The 21,233-nt window shown below is 43.8% G+C and overlaps 2 protein-coding genes across 2 annotated transcripts in view; both read left to right on the forward strand.

Moving 5' to 3' along the window:
• Positions 1-21,233, forward strand: part of LOC128895799 (uncharacterized) — a 193,110-nt gene that overhangs the window by 22,150 nt on the left and 149,727 nt on the right. The window lies entirely within an intron of this gene.
• LOC128895317 (fasciclin-2) overlaps positions 9,365-21,233 on the forward strand; it is a 107,075-nt gene continuing 95,206 nt past the window's right edge. The window contains exon 1 of the mRNA XM_054157814.1: positions 9,365-9,687. Coding sequence (XP_054013789.1) covers positions 9,621-9,687 — 67 coding nt within the window. The 5' untranslated portion in view covers positions 9,365-9,620. The remainder of the gene's footprint in view (positions 9,688-21,233) is intronic.

The following is a 21,233-nucleotide window of genomic DNA, read 5'->3' on the forward strand; positions in this document are numbered from 1 at the left end:
AATTATCGAATTCTCCATATTATTCCCAGCCCGTTCAAAAGAGGTTTCTCTATCTAAAAACTGGAGAGGAAAAGGGAAGTTGAAAATGGAGAAAGGAAAATATTTGCAGGGCAAGTTAAACAGGAAGGAAAAGGCAAAGACAGAGGGGGCGAGAAGGAGAAGGCTAAGAAAGCAAACTCAATGGAGGTGATACTGGGAAAAGCTAAAGGATAATATCCACAAGTGCAAGAAATCAAAAGATTGCTATTCCTTCGTGTACAGAGAGTTTAACGTGGTCGATGTCTACAAACGTGGACAAAGGTAAAATGAAATGCGCACGAATATTATCTTGCAATTAATTACATTAAATACGCGCAGTACCAAATAAATATCATTTTCTGTATATATTTTCGATATAAAATTAAATAGTATCGAACCAACGGAGAATTTGAATGGAAGCACCTCGAGCAAAATTAATAAACCTAACAGATGTGTGGGTCGATATTTTATTCCAATAAAACAGAGAAGCCGTTTGTTCATCCCTGTACGCTCAGTGTAATAATTAAACGCGTAACTGTGTGCCTACAGTTTCAAGAATTCAGAAGTTCGTTCAAACGGGACTATATTTTACACCCATTAGCATTTAGTATCGTTTCTATTATATTATCCGAGCGCTGGCTGTGGACGACAAACAATTCCACGAAACGTCGTAAACACGCTTCTCGAATAAACAGGAATTGGGCTTTCATTCTCTAAAGTCGTTGGCTCGTTCACAATCGCACTTCTTCCTAATTACTCTCTTAACTTCTTTCCGCTCTCCCGCTTTCCTTTTCTCTGCTCTCTTTTTCGGGCCCGCCTTCTCGACATCCCCCTCCCTTTGTAATTCACCTTTGCACCGTAAACAATCGCTATTACTTCGCTCCGCGCTCAGTAATCAACCTAACCTACCCTCCTGTACATTCTCCCATCGGATCGATGACAGTCGAGACAACAGAGGGTAATACGAGACAATTTCGCGATACTGGGTTAAATAATTAATCAGAGCAAAGTTTCACTTTTAAACCGTTTGCTTCGCTATCCTGTAAATGGTTCTTGAGGGAACGAAATAAATCATGGTCGAAAAGAAAAATATTTGACGAGCACAAGAAATGAAGGGAGAGTCTGACCTGGTTGTCGATCGATTTTCAGCTTTTTGGGGACGAAATTAGGTTCTCTTACTTAATAATTTCATGATATTTCACAAAATCGAGAGAAAAGAAAAGCTCTCTATATCATTAAATTGTAATGCACACGAATAATCGAAAGATTTTTAATCAAAGTCTTGAGTATCATTTTATTCCTCCAAGCAACCATTGAATTTGTCACACCTCCAACAACGTGTCAATCGTATGAACACTGCAATGTATTTTTTTTTTTTTTTTAAATTCATTTCTCATCCATTATCCAAATGAAGTGGTCCCTGCGGTGACAGGAATTTCGCGAGACACGGAGCGCCGTGGTTTTTCCTCGCGAGGATACCTCCTCCCGTCGTCGCGCCTGCGTCTCGATTCGCGTCGCTCCGTCTCCTATCCCGTCCTCTCTTTTCCAGCTTTCCCTCCCGTGTTCGATCGTCCCTTTTCTCTCGGTTCACCGACGACGACGGACGCCCCGTCCTTGTTCCCGACAACGCGAAACCCTTTTAAACGGAGGCGCCCGCCTGGCTGCCTGCCCGCCAGGCGCCAGCAGACCTGCTCCAATACGCGTCCAGGGACACCGTCGAGGCCAGACGAGGACGCAACGGAGAACGGGGCATCGGGTTCATCATTCATTTTCTAACTCGATGCGACCTTTCCGCCGCTACGCCACCACTGTCCCACCATTTCTTACCGTCTCATTCCTCGTTTTTCCAACGGGACGAAAATGACCGTTCGTTTCCTTTCAGGTGGGCTGGGGCTGGCCTGAACCCTTTGAAGAAGCGCGGCGAGTGATATATCGGAGCTTTCGGCAGACCAGGTTATCGAGAGGACTGTTCTGGATGAACAATTCGCGATCCGTTAGGTAATGAACTATTTTCTTTTTTTAATCGATGACTATGTTCATTCAGGTATTTTCTGTAGTTATTGAGTTACCGCTTCTCGGTACTGGAAGGGTTAAACAATTTTTCGCGAATCTTTCACTTTTCTAGATGCATTCAACTTTAACAAAAATCATAGTGTCCAATCTTCGCGACTAAAAAATCACGTGCTAGTCAAACAAATTTTGCCACCGTTAGAAACAAATTTCGCCGCGAGTCCCATGAATAGGATCCTGACGCATAATGGCTTAGCCCGTTGCTTTGCGATAGCGAATCCACCAGTCGCGACGCAGATTGCGACCCAAACGAAACAACGAGTCTCCTCTCGCAGCGCGTGGCAGGATACTGATTTGCTATCGTCGACGTTGAATCTCTGCGGCGGGTGGACATGCACAATGTGCACATAATTCAGCGCTCATTTTGTAGTTGTTTTCTATTTTATATCTTATCTTAGGAAATGAGTGCGCTCCTCGAGGTCCTTTGGCCAGGAAGCGGCTCGTAAATAATATCTGGGAAAACTACGAGCAGCGTATTAATGGATATTCAAATATTGACGCGACGGTGACGGTTTTATGACAGGATATGCTTGGCCAAACAGCGAGTAAATGTGTAACAGTAATTAATGAACAATTATACAATAGTCTATTGCCCAGCTTCCTGGAACGACCAATATTTAATTCAAACTTTGTGTACAATATAACGGTACCATTTGTACGTTTTAAAATTTTCGTGCAGAGGTCTGTTGAATTTCAGTCGATTGTCAGAAGCAGGTTGCACGTATCGGTAGACGTTTCTCTCTTGCCGTGGCGCTCGAGCAGTTAAATAGTTGAACAGTTAAAGTAGTAGCTTGAACTACATATCACCGACCGAAGCGTAGCAGTGGGCGTAAATAAATAAACATTTGAGACTCGGGAAACCGATAGAGGGGCAAATTAAATATAAACCGTACGAAATAATTAAGAAATCGGGATTCTAAATAACTATAAAAATAGAAACGCGTATCAACCATTACTTGACTTATGCATAGGATGTTGGAGTTTATATCTTGCCAAAAAATCAAGTTATACAACGAGTGATCCTCTAATTAACCCCTGAATGAACTTTTATATTTTCTATAATCTTTCATAAATGTCCCACTATGCGTGCCTCGTCGATATTAAACGAATTAAAGTTTTGAACGAAAGAGCATGCGATTCGTTAAAGCCTCAGCTGCGAACGCTGTATTATAATTGGTTCTCGCGTCAGCAGGTCACATTTTCCGCTTGTCAAAATGACGATTCGTCGGGAGCACGAGAGAGAAAAGAGCACCATGAACTCGTCGACGGTCCATGTGGCGGCTAACGTGTTACATTTGTACAGTAGTTCCTCGCTTCATAGAGTTAGATCGTTTTTTGCCGTTTCCTTCGACCCTTGTGCTGCGTCTGTCAGTTTTATTTCTCGCGCGGAGTAATTCTTTCTCTCCTACGTTGCTCTACGCGGAACGAACAATACGGCACCGCGTCGGCCCCGGGATTTTTTAATTCCGCCAACTGCTTCGTTAGATGTAAAACGCTTCGCCACCTTCTTTCGCAATTTCCTATCGCGTCGTAATTAAATTTCTCCTCTGCTTGTTCTCTTAATTCAATATCCAAATATTCTCGTTTTATTCCGCATCTCCTTCGTTCTCGCTTGGATCACTCAGGAGTGACTGCGCTTTGAAATTTGAACCGTTGGCGGGGAGCTAATTACGATACCCCTCAAAAATTCGTGTGACCGTGGTGGACGGAGAGGAAAATTCGTAAATGGCGTCACGGTGGAAAATAAACTGGATCGAGGACGTGGGAACAGTGAGGTTGTCACTGTACGAAGCACTGTACGAAGCATTCATGAAAGTCGTTTGCTTGACATAGATTTATATTATGGTAATGTAGAAGGAAAGTAGCGACAAATGTTGGGTTTCATTTGGACCAATTCCATAATCAATGCCAGGTAGAGTTTGTAATAAAATATCATCTTGAGAGACATCGAAATTAAAATGAATATTAAATGTGTCTTGTAATCAAACCAAGGTATTACACAAAATAAAATCGAAACTCTCGCTGGTTCCATTATTCCCCGAAATACTGTTTCTGCTGACTACAAGCGTATCGAATTGAATATTTAATACGTCTTGCCAATTTTGTATCGAGACCAAAATCGATGAATTAGAATCGTTTACGCAGCGTATATTGCGCAACCTGCAAACGTTTGCAGCTGCTTTTGATCGTCGACGTACAACACGTCGAGCACGCCGAGCACGAATTTTTTCAATTACGCGAATTAACTTGTAACCAGCGAAAAGCAGACTTCGAGACGACGCTCGAGTTTTCTATCGGTCTTTAATTAAAGCTCCCCCGAGTTACTCGGCTCAAGATCCGAGCGGGAGCAACGGGGGATTCGTGGAATTTCACTCAAGAGTTTCGCGGTAAGCCCCGAAAACAAGAGTTGCTCTTCTCGATACGCGGGGAGTTTTTCATCGAATTTCTTACCAGTCGGCCCTTTCAAGATTGATCTCGGAAATGATTTATCTCGTGCTCTCGACCATCTGTTTCCCCCCCATCCTCCATCCCCGCTCCGTTTGGCGTTTCACTCGTCGCTGTTTCCATTCGTTCGCGCGCGAATATTGGATAACTTTCGTCCGGCGTTTCGCGTCCGCCCTGGATATACGATTTCTATACGGTGATTTTATGCGTTTCCGGAAACCCGCCACGAAATTTTACGACGTCGTGGCTTCCGTTCTATCCGAAACGGATTAAATTCGAGCAATTGATGTCTAGACGGAACGCCTGAAGCATTCATGACTTGGTTTAGACTGAGCAGTAGAAATCAGGAGATTTTATTTGCGGAGATTAAATTTCAGTCGCGATTCGCCATTTTTCTGGTATCATTAAACGTAACGTTGGCGGATGAAGCTTGAAGCTTGAAGTATTGACGCAGTAAAATAAAAAATTGAAATGTTTCTGAAGACGAGGCCTCTTTCCGAAAATTTCAGTTCGTGTATTCGACGTACTTTTGAATATAGAATCGCTGCGTTGTTGATTGTGCCGTTCTCTGGACGAGACAGGTTGTTTATGCGACGCCTGCTGACCTAAAATTTTCGCGTACCGTTGCACTCTCCAGCAGGGATGAGCAAATATCTTGTCCAGATAAAAATGTGGAAAAACGAACGGAGGATGTAAAATTTTTACAACGAAGAGATACGGGATTAATTATAAAAAATCGACAAAGAAGTTATTGTAGCCACAAGCTATTACTTATTTTATTTTGTAATAGTAACGATCACGAAAAGGACCTATTTGCAAATAAACTCGAAAACTATGAAAGAGATATCTGTCCTCGAGTGGGTAGAACCTCGACGATGGTCCTCGCAAAGCGTAAAAATTCACCGTCGAAACGTGAGCGATTTCGAGTGGGTTTCATTTGTTTAGAAAAACACACCTCCGCAGCCGCGAGGCCCTTCCCACGAGAAGTTGGTTCTTCAAATAAACCCAGCGACCCTTTGGTGGTTTACGTCCTCGCCCCTCGGCGTCTTTCGTCGATGCTGGAAAACGTGTCGTGTACCCCGCCAACCCCCTCTGTCACCGCGGGAAAAGAAGCGAAAAGGGACACGGTGCATGTTTGTCGTTTGTCATTGGCCTGTTTACACCCGAACGAATTACACAGCACCGGGAAATTTTCTTGCGAGTTTCCCTCTGGTTAAAGGATAGAAGTCGAGCTGTATTTGTTTTCGTTGCATCGACCCTGATGGGCTTCGTTCGTCACGAATGACAAACAGATACGCAGAGCCGCGCAAACAACGTTCCCGTTCTCTTAATTAAAGTCCGCCGAGGCGCGTTTCGTCGAACGAAGTAACCGCACGAGGAGCACCGCGACGTTAATCTCCGCTTTCGAGTATTCACCGGTCCTGAAACGGGCTCAAAAGAACCTCCCAGCGCGATTCAATGCTTTTCCCGCCTCGGGACTCCGCAAACACTGAAAGTGGATCCCGGTTCGTCCAAGTGTCTGACGTTCTTCGTCGCGATATCAGAGGCTTCTGGTGTTACGAACCGTGGAAACCTCGATTCCAGGCCGAAAGTGCCTCTTCTCCATCGTATGTACCTCGATCATGCGAAAAGAGCACGTGAAGCACTTTTTGAAACATTTCCTTTTATATTCGATGTCTTTCTGAGCTACCCAACGAGAACGAAAACACAAATTCAAGTACACGAAAACGTACGTAAATGATTATAGAGATGCACCGTCCATTCTTATTCTTACGTGCACATTTTTCTTAAGGGACTAGGGGCTAAATGTATGGAGAGCTCTCGTCTCTTTTTCTAAAAACGAACACGAATAAAATTCAAGATTTATATAGGCGACAGTGAAGAATTTACGACAAACCGCGTGTTTGACCCACATTGGAAGGAAAGGAACATTTTTATTGCTATTTGAATTATGAAATAGGAAGCGAAGTTTCCGTTTTTTATTCTGCTTTGACTCGCATACGAAAACCACCAAACGGTCTCAACGTTTCCAGGTAGGCATTTCACGCGCGTAATAATTACGCGTCCCTTTCTTGCAAAGGAATGTTGAATTTTTCCAAGAATCGGAATTTTTAAATACGCAGTTGTTCATCGCGAAAGGATGTTGGAGCTTTATAATTAATGAACCTGCACGTTACCTATGTTCACGGCGCGTGATAATATGGAAAATACGTGTAAAATGTGTGCAGCACATATTTCATTCGACGAATATAACAATATCAATATTTCTGTTTTGCGTATGCAGAAATATTCTGGACCAATTTAGAGCTTGCTTCTCTTATTTATATGTATAAATCCCCAATATTCACAGATCAATAATTATTTGACTGGAAAGCACAATTATTTGTACACAATTGGTATATCACGTGTGTTTCCTGTGGTTACCTATAGAATAAAAATAATATAAAAATTAAAAACGATACAGGAGAAGATGTAAGAATATAATAATTCCTGAATCGAATATCTATGTTTTGTCACGTCGAATGTACATTGGAATTGAACAAAAGAAAAGCAAGAACGTGTTGTTTTAGCACTTTGAAGAGAGTACGATCACGGTGGTTTTCCCTCTCGTGGCTGTCGGTAGGGCTCATCGGAACGAATATTCCCATGATTTTATCTTTTTTTCTCCGGGGCCCCTCTTCCAATTTCATTCCGTTCGGTTTCGTTCCGTTTCATTTCCCATCGTCGCGCGTTGCACCGACAGCCGCGATTAATAAACGTTCTCTCTGAGAAGTTCGTCGATTGAAGAAGACGCCGAGTAAAAGCGAAGGGTGGCCAGGAGAGACGAGGCAAGACAGAGGTGGAGAACGAAGCAAATAAAAAGACGGTCCAAAGACGCGATGCTGAATGATCCTCGAGATGCTTGTATCCACCCTCGACGAGGGCGGCCGTTATTAAACACTTAAATCTTCCTCGATGGATGAAAAAAGCGACGCGAACAGCCAGCAAGAAGAATAAACAGAAATGAATGAAGACGATGGAGGGGGCGGATGGTTGTGATGGGATAAGTAAATTTATGAGAGTCAACTGACGCGCTGTTCTGCGTTCTCGAGAACGACTGCTTACCGAATTAAAATGTTTAATCCAGCATTTTCTTCCTTGACCGAGGAGCTCCGTCGAAATCGAGCCAGAATTCTGTTACGGATACTGTTCGTATGAAACGAGAAACTTTCGAGGAAAATGCATTCCACGTGCTTCGTTGTTAAACTACCCTCCGTTATTCCTTGCAGGGAAGGAGGAATTTTAAGGAAAGCATTCGATATTTTCTGTTCCTCAATATACTGCATCTTTTAATTTGGAATTCTACAAAACATTGATCGAAATTTCGAGAAACTACGTTCCAGAAGACTGGAATGATTTACCAACGAGATTCCGTCAGTCGGTTTTTCGCGACGCGTTGGAAAATCTCGCGGCGTGGCTGGCGTTTGCAGGTATCGGATTCCGTCAGCGCACAGCGCGCTGCTTCGTCATGCGAATAGCGATGTACACAAGGCATTATCGCGCGTTTCATTACACTGGAACTATCGTGACAGCGATATTTGCACGGCTTTGAAACGTATACCTGCCCCATTAATCTTCGCGATCCTCGAGAATCGTCGTCGCACCGCTGAAAGTGAACCGCTCCGATGTCGAGTGCCATAAAACGCGGCCGCGGTCCTTAAGGGGAAAACCACCGCTTGTAGTTCGTACGTGATAAAGTACGGGAAACCATGAGCCGTTTTCTCCCGCTGGTGTATGCGAGGAGATCGTTTAAATTACTAATTCTTTGGTTACGACGCGATAAGACCGTTAATTGCCATCGAAGAGAGCGTCGCGGCGTCGCGTCTTCCAGCTTCTGTGCCCGATTTCGTTGGAAGTGTAAATCCCATATCACGTGCTTCTCTGTTTGCCTGATGATACGTGACACGGCTTTGATTAAATGTTAACACGCTCTCGATGAGCGCGAACATTGGTCGTTGGGAACGAGTGCCTACGCGCAAAGGGTGCGCTGAAGAATTAACAGACTACCGGACACATATTTGAGGATTTTCGTGGGAAAATGTACGTCGTCGAGGAAATAATAAAGTGTTGTGTACAAGAATATTCTTCTAGGATTAACGAAGTCTGTAAACGACGATCCCATCTTTTTATCGCGTTACATGCACTTCTGAGGTTTTCCTCGTCACAAAATTTAATTACAGATTGGATGGTGAACATTGAAAAAAATGATTTGTAATCCAAGCATTACGAGGACTTTTACAGAACACTGCGAAGAGTCAGCTTTTCCTGAATTCTTCTTTCGTAGACAGTTTTTCATTTAGAAAAACAGTAATTATCTCCAATGGTCGAGGTATCGTAGATGCAAATTCCTTGATAAAAATAATAAGAGTAGCGTCATCCCGTGGGCAACTCGACTTTAAATTTCCTCGAAGCTATCGAGTACATACGCCAATACACACGTAACGTGTGCGTCAAGGGATTTACCATGATCCAGGCTCGATATCCTCTAAATTCGGGAAGAATTTCGTGATCCCAGAAAAAGTACGAAGCATTCTCTCCTGAATATTCAGCAGCAAAAGGAAAACCAACGCCCGAGGATGTCGCGTTTTCGTGGAAGCGTATAAAAATGCAAGGATGCGCGTAAAATAGAGATAAAAAAGAGACTAGAACGACTCGCGAGGAAGAATCGGTTGATCTCGCGGTACTCCGCGAGATCGCGACTTTCCCACTCGCAACCTCGTTCGTACCTGCGTGCCGAATGGTGCACCGGTGACGACCGAGCGCGTCCGAACCGAGCCGAAGGCCGAGCCGAGCGCGTACGAGCTGCTCCCCGCCACAGTCTGAAATCGGCAAGCGTGACGATACGACGTGAGCGGCGAGAGTCGTTTAATGATAATAGACCCGATGCATTTGTAACGTTTTTATTCGATCGGTTAACATCGTCTCCAATCGAGAGACTACCGCGAACGTGTGTGGTGTTAGTGAGCAGAGATTTTGTGGAAAAACATAAAGAAACGATTCGACGAGATCGTCGCCGCGTCCAGTGCAAGAAGAGGATCCCTGTCACGATGGCAGCCCAGGAGCATCCGGCTGCTGCTACCGTTGCAGTCCTTGTATTGTTGTTGCCACTGTTAGGTGAGTGCCAGTTAATAAAATATACGCGAAACACGTGCACGTTCCCACGGAGTTCTTGCGCTTTCGTCGAGATCAGAGTCGCCGCGGTATTTCAGAGTAGCACGCGATCGCTCAGCAGGTGGTTAACCAACGCGCAGCGTCCGTGGAATTCCACCGAAATGTCGGCGAATTCGACTCGATAACGCGTTCGCTAAATCGATGACCTCCTCCATTCCGATCGCGGGAAAGATCAACGCTTGAAAGTGACGTAGATCGTATCGGAGCGGTTTCCGAGTTTCTTTACCTACTACGAAGCTAGTCCAGTGTTTCGCAAAGTAAGCCTAATAAAATAAAGTACATTTAGTATTAGTTTACTCCAATCATACTCTATGCTTTAACAGTTGCGATGTTATCTATGAAATGGTAACAATGTACAAGTGCTATCTTTTAAGTACCACATATGTTCCGAAATTTATTTCTTCCTCTTGAAAATTATTACTCGTGTTGCAAGTGACTTTAAGAATCTTCGTTTTCTATGGTACCAAACCACCGAAATTGTGCTCTCGCGTGGGGTACGGGTTCATCTGCCGGTTTCCGGTGAAATTCAAACGGTTTGGCGCACGGTGGCGACGCCTGGGCCCGTCGCCGATTTCGTTTTCGTTTTCGCGGCGTTCCAACCGTCGTTTGGTCACGTCCAGGCGGGTTTTCGTTCGCGTGACTGCGCGTCCCACCGGTGAATAACGCTTTCAGACTGCACCTGTGATGCTCGCAAGTGGTCGCAGATGCACGTACCGAGGGGGAGTTCATCACCTCGGCGTCGGCGACGATGTCAAAATGCGAGACGCGATAACGTAAATGAAAAAGATAGTATCGATGCGTAATCTATCAGCGATGAGTCACTGTACCGAGCGCGTAGGAATGTGCGATGAAAAGAATAAAAGTCGGATGTAATTGCCTTGGCTAGGCGAGTACACGCAGACTGCGTGGGCAGTGGCCTCGATCAAGATAAAAATCTCGAATAATACAGTTATTATTTGTTACCTCTTTGTTTGTTAGAATGAACATTTCTTATTAATATTTTTACAATACCGTGGGAAACATGTCGGAAACACTGTTCTGCATTGGTATTTAAAGATACGGAGCTCCGAATCCACGAGCGTTATTTAACCGAGAGAACCGACAGGTGGCGGTTGTACAATTTCCTCAAATGTTTTTCTGAATAAGCGTCCTGTTCTTATCTAATCTAAACGCGGCAAATAATTACGGTGCAACCATAGAACAACCAGTTACTCCCTCAAAATTTGTCGAGCGCGATACCCAACGTAATCTCTCGGTCTGCTGGAGGAGTACCGTTCGAAAATGAAAGAGGCGATAGTTAGACACGAGCCTAAGCAAATTCCCTTGGCCACTTGAACAAACGCTTTCCTTGCACCTGTGCAAGGCGCTTGAATGCACCTTGCTCGGAGTCGGCTTTCCTCCGACAATAAGCCGGCCTCCAAGGGACCGTGGGGTCCCTCGTCAGGCAAAAGGGCATCATGGAAACGTTCCTCGAAAGTCAGGCTCCGTTGCGTCTTCTTTGTATGCTTGGTTTCCGTGAAATTGCAACGACCTCGGTGCGTCCCCGAATACCTGTTCGAATACCATCGCGCAAATTGTCGGTCAGAAGGAAGACTAGTTTCTCCCTTTCGTTTCTATCGTCCATTTATGATAGCCAGCCTCGCGGACTCGTCGCTGATGCAACTGCCCGTTCCTCGCGGCGTCTTTTTCCTCTCTCGGCTCTGCGGCTCGGTCCGGTTTCGTCGAGTCGCCTCGGAATCGCCGTGGCTCGCTGTTTTTCTTCTTTTCGTCTCGTTGTCCCTTCGCTTCTACAAGCGTGGCTGCTCGCTCGCTCGGTTGTAATTTATAAATGGCCGTCGCGGCTAGCAGGAGCGAGACGGGAAAGGTACCGTTTCTCGGTGGACCGTTTCACTTTCGAAGCGGCTCGAGACGCTTTGCGAGTAAACGCCAGGCACGAGCCTTTGCTTTTGGAGTATTAGGGGGCTCCCGAGGGCTCACGACACCGGGAGCAATTTTTGAAAAATCGGATGCATCCTTTGGAATATGTGGCGTGGGTGAAAATCGATGAGATTAGGTTTTGGAGCGGGGACGATTTTTGGAGCACGAACGGCACGTCGAAGGTATTTTCCTTTTTGGAGCATAAAACGGACTAACAACGCCCACAGGCTATGTTATTCAAAGTAAAATGACGAAAATCGTGTCACTTAACAGATTTTATCTTATATTTCGTCGGTGCTAATTTGAACGCAAATTAGTATTGAAAATCGGAGCCTGACCTTTAGAACGCCTATTATCATACGTTCACCTTTTCACAGGGGCAAATTAATCTGTTATTTGCATTTTTATAACGTAACTAACCCGAACAGTGCCTGTCTGGTGCGAAGTAGCGTGTACTGTTTCCCAAACATGAAATGAAGTATCTATTATCTAAAATAGCACAATGTTAATACGTTTATAAAATACATGTAACTAAATGTCACGTGTCAATTTTGAATCTATTCTTCGTTGATGCTGCTCACAGTAAAAGTGTAAAATAGCATAGTAAAAGGTTAGCATGTGATAATCAGTGTCTTAAAGGTCAACCTAGTAGCCTGAAATTTTACTAATAATGTACACTTATAATTATGATATTACAAAAATTAACGAAATCGGTGGGAATAATACTCGGTGACAGGGGAGTAGCCAGTACTCTGAGTACTTGGAGCTCTCTCTTTCGCGACGGTTTCCAAGAAAGGCGTTAGCCGTAACTTCCTTTGAAAATTTATTTGTCATTGTTCCGAGCTGAGGCTATGACTTACACCACCGGAATATGGAACGGGCATTCTTTTCGAGGTGCTTTCTTAGGACACAAAGCGGATCGGTCCCGGAGAGAAAGTGTAGCAATGACAATACGCTGCGCGTTCGAGCGTAAATAAAGGCAGAGCACGTACCGCGCGCGAACCAGAGATGGCCCATTCTTTTCGAAAATCAGCCCTAAAATCAATTCCAAGTAGAAACGGTCAGAGTTGCCAAGAGAGAATTATTTTTCTGGTTACTAATTGCATTGCACATACAAGTTTTGAATAATGTACGTAGGACAAGTAGGTCTTAAAAGCAATTTAAATCTTACATTTATTTTCCAGAAAATCTTGAAGATAGGTTTTCTTAAAGAATGAGAGAGCAGAACAATGCATCTCTACCTATTACAAATTTATATCTAGACAAGAATTGTGTCCATCTTTAGCGATTTTCTGGAAAATCGATTCACGATCGAACATGCAGCGTGAACCATGGAAACTTCTCGCGATTGCTTTGAGATAGAGAGAGAGAAAGAGTGATCTCGAGGAAAATGCGTTTATGGTGTATCGACAGTCGAATAAGAATCTCGAGATGGCTTCGAGATAAACAGCCCCGTGGCAATTCTCTTTTCTGTTGCAAATGCGTGGCGCGAGTTGGATCCTTCTTCTTCGAGGTTCGTCACACTCTTGCACGAACTCGCGCGGGGGTCATCGATCCCTTTTTTTTCTTCTCGTTGCATTGTTGCGTGGTGACCCGTCCTTATGGACCGTGCATTCCCCAGCCATTAAAGTTCCTTTCTCGTGCTTTACCACTATCAGCGGTGCATAAATACAACGGAACAGTCGTTAGCATCTTTTTGGACCCATTCGAACTCGATACAGCCTCACGATTAAAGGGGGTACAAATACTCCGTAAAACAAAAACTTGAGGCGTCTGAAGTTTATCAAAAGTGGAGTTAATCGATTTGTGCAGCGAACGACTCAAATACTACAAAGATTCCGTTGAAAAAACTGCAACCCTTCGTAATTTCCAAGGTAAAATTAAAGGATGAAAGTTTAAAGGGTAATTTCACTCCTCAAGCTTGAATTACCTAAGAAAATGCGTATCCCTTATTTTTGATCGTTCAAGAAAGTTGCAGCGGCGCTCTAAAGTTTCCCGTAACTCGGAGCACGGGAAAAAAAAAGGGAGCGAAGGGAAAGTGAGCAACTGTTCTGAATAGAAGGGAAACAGTTTTACCGGCTAGAAACCCTTGATTATGGTTATTGCGTGGCCAGCGAAAAATACATTTCACGGAAACCGAGGAAACTGCGCTGGCCGTCGCTTAACGAGCCTCGGCGGTTCTCCTTCTGTGTCTTTTTTTTCGACTAATATGCTCGACGTCGTCGTGAAAAAAGTCAGCCTTTCGCCGAGGAAAAACAGAAATATTGGAGGGGAGGAGGTCTGACAGGCTGTGTAAGTAAACTGTGAAAGGTTGCATACGTTCTCACACGCTTTGCATTTCCCGGTTCGATAATTAGCGATTTTTCGGTGGAAAATGAAAAACAAACACGGAACATGTCGGCGGTTCGTTTGCACAACGTTCTCCGATGAAATAACTGGGAAATCGCGGGAGGCTCAACCACCCCTAGATAAAATAGAAGCGATCGTTGGTTTGGCCTCAAACCAGGCCGAAATTAAAATTTCGCAAGCTTCTGAGCTGATAGATATTGTATTATACTAATGCAATGAAAATAAAAGATATTAAATTTAATTATACGTCCATCCACTACCAGTCGGTAAAGTGTTGAGATGAACATCGCCAGAAAGTGGCTTGTAGAGTATTTTGATACGTTTTTCCATTAGAATTTCGTTTCTGGCGGTGGTCCTCGAAGCCCGCGCTTTAATTCGACCCTGCTACGCACAGGGCACGACTTTTCATGGAATTTCGTCGGTCCGGAGCATTGCACGCGCGCGTATTTCTCGCGTCGATCCCCCATTACGTTGGACCAATCGAATCTCTCGTCTTGGGGTGCGGCGGGCCACGAACGAGCGAGAGATACAGCTTGTTTTAGCATCGGGAAGTTGTGCACCCATTATCGTGCAGCTTGTTCGACTAACAATGCCCGAGGGCACTCTCGCCCGGTGTTTTCGTTGAGCGTTCTCGATAATACCACGGCCCATTGTGGCCTACACGGCGAGTATGTATTTCTCGCGTCCACGAGTGTCGCGGCTTCCTGCCAGACGTCGAGATAGCGTTGCTCTCGTCTGTTTTGCGTTTTAACCTCTCCAGGACCTCAGCGTTACCCCTAATTACCAACCTACGTGAACTTCGAAATTTAAAAAAAAAAAAAAAAAAATAAAAAAAAAACAAGAATCGACGATGAAACGAAACCTTGTCACTCGTTTATTTTTGTTTGTTTGTTTGTGATACTGCTCGTCATCCGTGGTGACTCGTGGACACGTCCAGTGACGCAACGCGTAATGAAACGTTGCAACACTGGCGTAGGTGGTTTTCCATAATATAAACAAGGCGCCATGTTACGCGAACACCAATGTAACTTATCATTAAGGGGACACGCAGTTTCCTTGAGATTGTTTTTGTTGCGCCATTGTTCGCGACACTTTGATACCAATCACCATGTATTGGCAGTATAGGAGACTGAGAGTGCACTTCCATTGTAGTGCAAGTAAGAGACTCGGTTGTGCGCTGGAGTTCTTCATTAGGGCACATTAATGAAAATATTCGCAATTTTTTCTATTCAAACGGCGTATTTAAGCGATGAAATTTAGATGTCCCTCTTAAAATCAATCTTGATTACTCCGACTGGCAAGGGCAATTAATTCGGTACCGTAACAAGCGACGTTTAATTACACTGTACCGATTGTACGTCGCGTTAACTGTGCATCGACGCTTTGAGATGTAAGAAGAGAGGCGCGGAGTACAGACGTCGAAACGCCAGCTTCATCGTGCGCTTTATTAAAGAGACAAACGATAATTTCCGTGTCGTTAGCCGTCGACTACTTAACGAGCCGCTCGACGAACGGAGACACGTTTTTAATTACGATTTCTGATATCCATAATCGATATTTCACCAGGAGGGGAGCCGCGTCCGACCGCGAGGAATGTTCAATTCGCGCGCCCCGAACATTAATTATGCGCTCGGGACGTCAGACGTAAAAGGATAGCAGAGTGGAGGAACTTGGCTAGGAAATTGTCGAAGGGAAATAATTTTCACCTGTTGTTGTTCTCGCCGCGAACAAACAACTGTCCGCGAGCTTAGAGCTGCTCCATCGCGTATCTTATTTACACATAAACGCATCGCGACCGATAGCGGAGATAATGCTTAATCAATGATCGTCACTCCAGCTGCGAGGTTATTCGACGAGTTACTTCCGAGTTTTACTACGAGCCGTACTATTTTCGTGTAAATCGTGTCCCTGACACGAATGGGGGGATTCGTAATCAGTCATTTGGAATCGATAAATGAGAATTAATTTTCTCTTACAGAATGCGATATATTTATACGTAAAGAATAAAAATTTATACTCTGAACAAAATTCATATTTTGAAAACAAATGTACACGTTACATGAATTCCACAGTTTTTGAGTCATCGTTATTGTTAAGTTTTCATTGCATAATTTCAAAATTGTACACGCCATGCCAGAGTAATTACAAAATTGCATCGAAGCCATTTACAGCAGAAGGTTGTTAATCATTCTAACCACAACGATATGTAATGCACGGCTGAAACGAGCAGCAAATATGGCGAATGAAATAAACAAACGACGTACAATTGGCATAATTTGTCGCTGTTTTCCGTGGAACGTAAAATCTGGCGTTGTCGTGGAGAAGAATGATGCAGTGTCTATCGAACAACGCCCCTTATTAAGTACAATTTCTGTTTCTTACGAATACGAATGATGGCGATTTCCGGAGCAACGCTTCGAAATACGATGCTACAGTTAACGAAAGGAAAATATATTACTGGGAATATTATTTTTATTCGAAAGTCCTATCGGAGCAGAGTACCAAAGAAAGCAAACTTCGTGTATTATACAAAGGGTTCTTGAATAAAAATAGTGTTCCGTAGGGTCGTAAGAAAATAAGCTTGTTACTATCCTGCTCGTGAAACATTATTTTTATTCAAAATTACTATCGGAGACTAAAAACAAAGAAAGCAATCTTCGCGCTTTATACGAAAGGTTTTTCGTGAATATAAATAGCATTTTGTAGGGTCGTAGGAAACTAAACTTACTTACTTAAACTCATTTTCGAGAAAATTTCTATCAATGATTGCGGTAAAAAAAGAAATAAACTTGGTTTTTTATTCTGCAAGAACTCTTCGAACAAGTTGCTAGAATTACCAGCCGAGTTTCCGTGGACGAGTGGTGTTCCATCAGTCCCACGATCGTAGGAGTTTATCTTGCCATGCGAAACGGAATCCTCTTTCTTACGTCGGCGATGAAGATTCTTGGATCACGTTCCTTCGTAATCTTCCGGCGCGCCAGCTCGTGTAATTTTTTCTTCCAATGAAAGCGCAAGGTCGATGCCACGACCAGCACGTCGTTGAGTAACGCGCGGGAATTGTTGACCTAGAGAGTAAACCGAGGAAATTCACCTTGTACCTTGAGGTTGGATCCACGTGGATGTTGCACCAGTGTCGGAACAAACCGAATTTTATTTGTGAACCATCTCCTGTAAATTCTCCTCAAAACCAGGCGTTTCTCTACTAATTTGAACTCTTAATAATAAACATTCATATTAAATTTGTCTTTTGCGACGAGGTTAATGGTTGATGCGTCTAAATAAAATAATATAAATTTTGTTCGTTCAGTCATTTTCATTCTCAACAATCGATATTTACTATTCATTTCTTATTTTCAATTGCGACTCAAACGAGTACGAATTTCCCTTTCTCTGGATGCTACATAGTCGTCAGGGGACAATGGTAACCATGAATACGTGCGTCTGCACGCGTTTCCATCAGGTCTCACGAGCTTTGAACTATTAAGTTTCTAAACGAAAGTTGAATGCGTCTCGACTCCCTTTAAAGGACTTATTCACTAGCGAATGAGAAAGTAGGATGCTCTCTGCTCCGTCATCCGTTGTACGCGTCCGGGGGAATGAATGGGAGTGATTACAGTTCGTGCTTGTGCTGGAATAAAAGTTCGTTGGCGTGCGAGTCGATTCAAACGTTTTAATAAAATGTTTGTAACTCTGTTTGCAACACTTTGGGCCTGCAGCGCATAATAAATGTTACGTGGCTGAAGGTGACCAGGGATTATTAGACTTTTCAGAGAAACTACGTTTAATGAGACAAGTTGCTCTGCGGAGCCCCATAATTGGATTTGTATTTAATCTATTCTTCTGTTGACCTATTTGAAACCTGAAATGTCTTCTTTTATTAAAATGCTCGATTCGTCTTCTGCCGTCCAAGAGCGAACGAAAAGTCACGTGGAGCCAATTGCGCGTCCTCGCGGAGTCGACTGCACGCTTTGTCCGCGTAGACGCAATCCGGGCGTCAGACTTCTTAACGAAGGATTCGATGACGTCACTGGACTGCCCGTAGGATTAACTAGCTAAATACTTGACGTGAATTAAGCCGACGCCCACCCACGGCTCGCTGGAAAGGGCCACGGAGCGACTCACTAAAATAACACTCGCCGTTATTTAATCACGTGAGTCTAGAGTATCAAGGATGATGGAAAGAATAGGGACCCCTTTGTCTTCTCGTTGCCCCGCTGGTTTTTGGTTCGAACCGAACTGGCGAACGGTTGAAAAATCGTTTCGTTCCACTTTCTTGAGGATGGGCGTGTTGCTCGTCGATAATTCGTTGACCTCGTTCGAAACGGAGAACTTACCTTTTTCCATAACGAAATTACTCTCGACGGATTAATTCTCGCTCCCAATGAATGCCCATATACGGGTGACAGGACTTGTTGCTATGAAACTAAAAGATGGTGAAAATGTAGAAATCGTTGGCAAAAATATTACGTGCAATTTTATTATTTATCAACGAGTGATCGACGGTGCGAGGCATTTATTTAAGTGGCGAGTATCCCGTGCGATCGAAGGTATAAAATTACCCGTAATTATGGGTGCAGCGAGTATAATTCATCTGGGTCGATGGGAAACGGTAGCAACCCATATTCGTAATGATTCGAGAAAGAGAAGTCGAGGGCACGCGAGTTCTTGGGCAATTTTCAAAGTCGACATTTTCGTAAAAACCAGGCCACTCGTGGAGAACCTTTATTCCGGGCTTTCGGGTTATTTGCCCGCGTGGAATTATCATCCCTTTCAGTCGTTCCGCGAATCACGCTTCGTTACGTACACAAAGATGAAACGAGAACGTAGGTATGACGCTAATTAGTTACGTGCATCGAATGAAAATGCTTGAGACGAATTCCGATAGTTTTGTCACGCGCGGGATATAAATATACCGCGCGGAAATTCGTCAGTGTCGATAGATTTTTTTTTTGTTGTAAACGATGTAACTTTACAATTTGAAGAATAATTACGAAATAATAATAGTCGCATTTATCCTGGGCTCTATGGATAGGGGAAGAACTGTATGGTTTCAATAAAAAAAAAAAAAAAAAAAAAAAAAAAACGTAGAAATTGTCATTTATAAAACAACAAACATTTAGAATCTGTAACTAAAAAATACTCACCAAGTTAGTATTAGTTAACAGAAAAAAGAATCAAACGAAGTACAAGCGACAGCCACTTAAATTACTCCAACCTGTACCCAATTAGTTCCAATATCACCGTCGCAACGTTAAGTGACGGATGCAAAAGCAGTGTCCGCTACGCCAGAATTTTTATCGTCTCGTAAAATAGCTTGGCGCTGATATCTCCGCAGCGAATTGGCCAGTTTCTGTCTAGTTTTGTATAATTGCTATTTGTTAGTATCGATGGTTTATTGCCGCGTCCGGCGATCGTGAATTTTTACGACCCCGAGGGCGTGATTAAGGCATCGCTGGCCCCGTCGCATTTTACATTGTCATAAAAGCTGGCCCGACGTATCGCGTAAACGTCGTTTCTCCTGGAATATTTCAGGCTGTGGCCCGCGGGCTGCTTTACGATCGTTCGCGGGGCAGACAAATTACGGTTCTTGAAACCCTCCGAGGCGTTCTACGATTCTTCTCTTTTCCGAGCGTTGCGTGACGTCGACGTCTCGACGTCGGGCCAAACACCCGGGAAACCATCTCGGAAAAATCGTTATCGCGGAAATAAGCTTTAATTAAAATATTCCGACCAGATGACGGCTCCTCTTGAGCGTTTCCTTCCGTCGGAATGCATCTCCGCGCCCATGAACTCTTCGTTGGCCGGGCGTCACTTTATTCGGCCTCCCGGAACTAATTTCGGCGGTAAATTGGAGAAATTTGTCGATAAAGGGGCTTGCGGAATAATAATCCTTGGATTTCGAGGCATCTTTGGAGCTAGGATTATTTTAATCAGAATTGAGACTCTTGAGTTTAGAAGATAGTTGAGTTCTGTTGAATTCTAAATATATTATCAGTGGTGTGAGTGTAAAATGATACGGAGAAGAATAGGATACTTGGAATGATTTACTTTGCCATGATCCTGTAAAAGTGAAAATAATGTCAAGAGAAAATGCTCTCGGGGATACTTTCTTAGATAGTTCGTTTGATCAACCCGAGGCATTTAATTAACTCTAATTGAGCCGTGGAAATTGTCGAGGAATTCCGCTTTCATACTTCCTTTGAGGCTTGTGTGCTTCATTGTTTGTACCTAAATAAGGTTTTAATGCGTCAGTTTTGGCGTGTCTGCTTCGTGTAATATGATACATTCAAAGGAGTTCTTGCCGTGAATTAATTATAGTGATTGTCCCAAACACGGAGTGAAACTTTGGATCTCCCCGTTCTGTAAAATTCATCAGCGACATAAGTATTCGACAATGGACAACTAAAATAGCCTTGAGAACTCGAAACTCTCGCTTGAAGCCATATTTCGAAATTTTTTAGTCATTAGTTCCAAATGACGTCGCTTATCATATAATACCTTTATCTGACTTTGAATATAGTTTCTTAATCTGTTAAGTGTTAGACTCCATTTTCAAATTTAAATTCCTGAAAGCATCAGTGTTCCCCTCATTTTCATGTAACATAATCCTCGTTTCATTACTTAATGAAAATGCAGCGACGAGCGAAATGAAAGATCCAATGAGAACACGATTCTCCCAAACACAGCCATCGATACCAAGCGATGCACCTTTCGTAAAAATCGCGGCTCTACTGATTCGAAATTCGCATCCAGACGAGATTCGTTCAGCCCTGGTTGGCGACCACGTTAGCCAGGCCAACGTCCGCGGTCTGTCCGTCACGAATGTAAAATTAATTATCCCCTTAATTGTGCGGGGGACCACGTGTGTGATTCGGTGCCGCTTAATTTGAATACTCGTCAAAGTGACGAGCCTCGGTTTGCGGGGCGGATGACGACCCATGGGCGAGGGCCGAAAAAGCGCAAAGAAGAGGAACCAGCGGATGAACGATGGAGGGGGAACGGTTGGGGAAGGACTATGGCAGAGGGAGGATGGAGATATAGGGGATAGATAAAAAGGAAAGGAGAGTGGCCGTGGGTTTTGTGAAAACCTGTTTTGGGTTTCTGCCAGCAACCTGCCGCGTGCACCTGTACGGACAAAGAGATTTTTGAGAGACCCTTGTTCGGCTTTTCAACGACCCAGTCCTTTTCCTACGGCATGGATGCGTCCTCGTACTACCGTTATG

Source organism: Hylaeus anthracinus, unplaced genomic scaffold (assembly GCF_026225885.1).
Source record: "Hylaeus anthracinus isolate JK02 unplaced genomic scaffold, UHH_iyHylAnth1.0_haploid 5, whole genome shotgun sequence".
NCBI classification, from domain to species: Eukaryota; Metazoa; Arthropoda; class Insecta; order Hymenoptera; family Colletidae; genus Hylaeus; species Hylaeus anthracinus.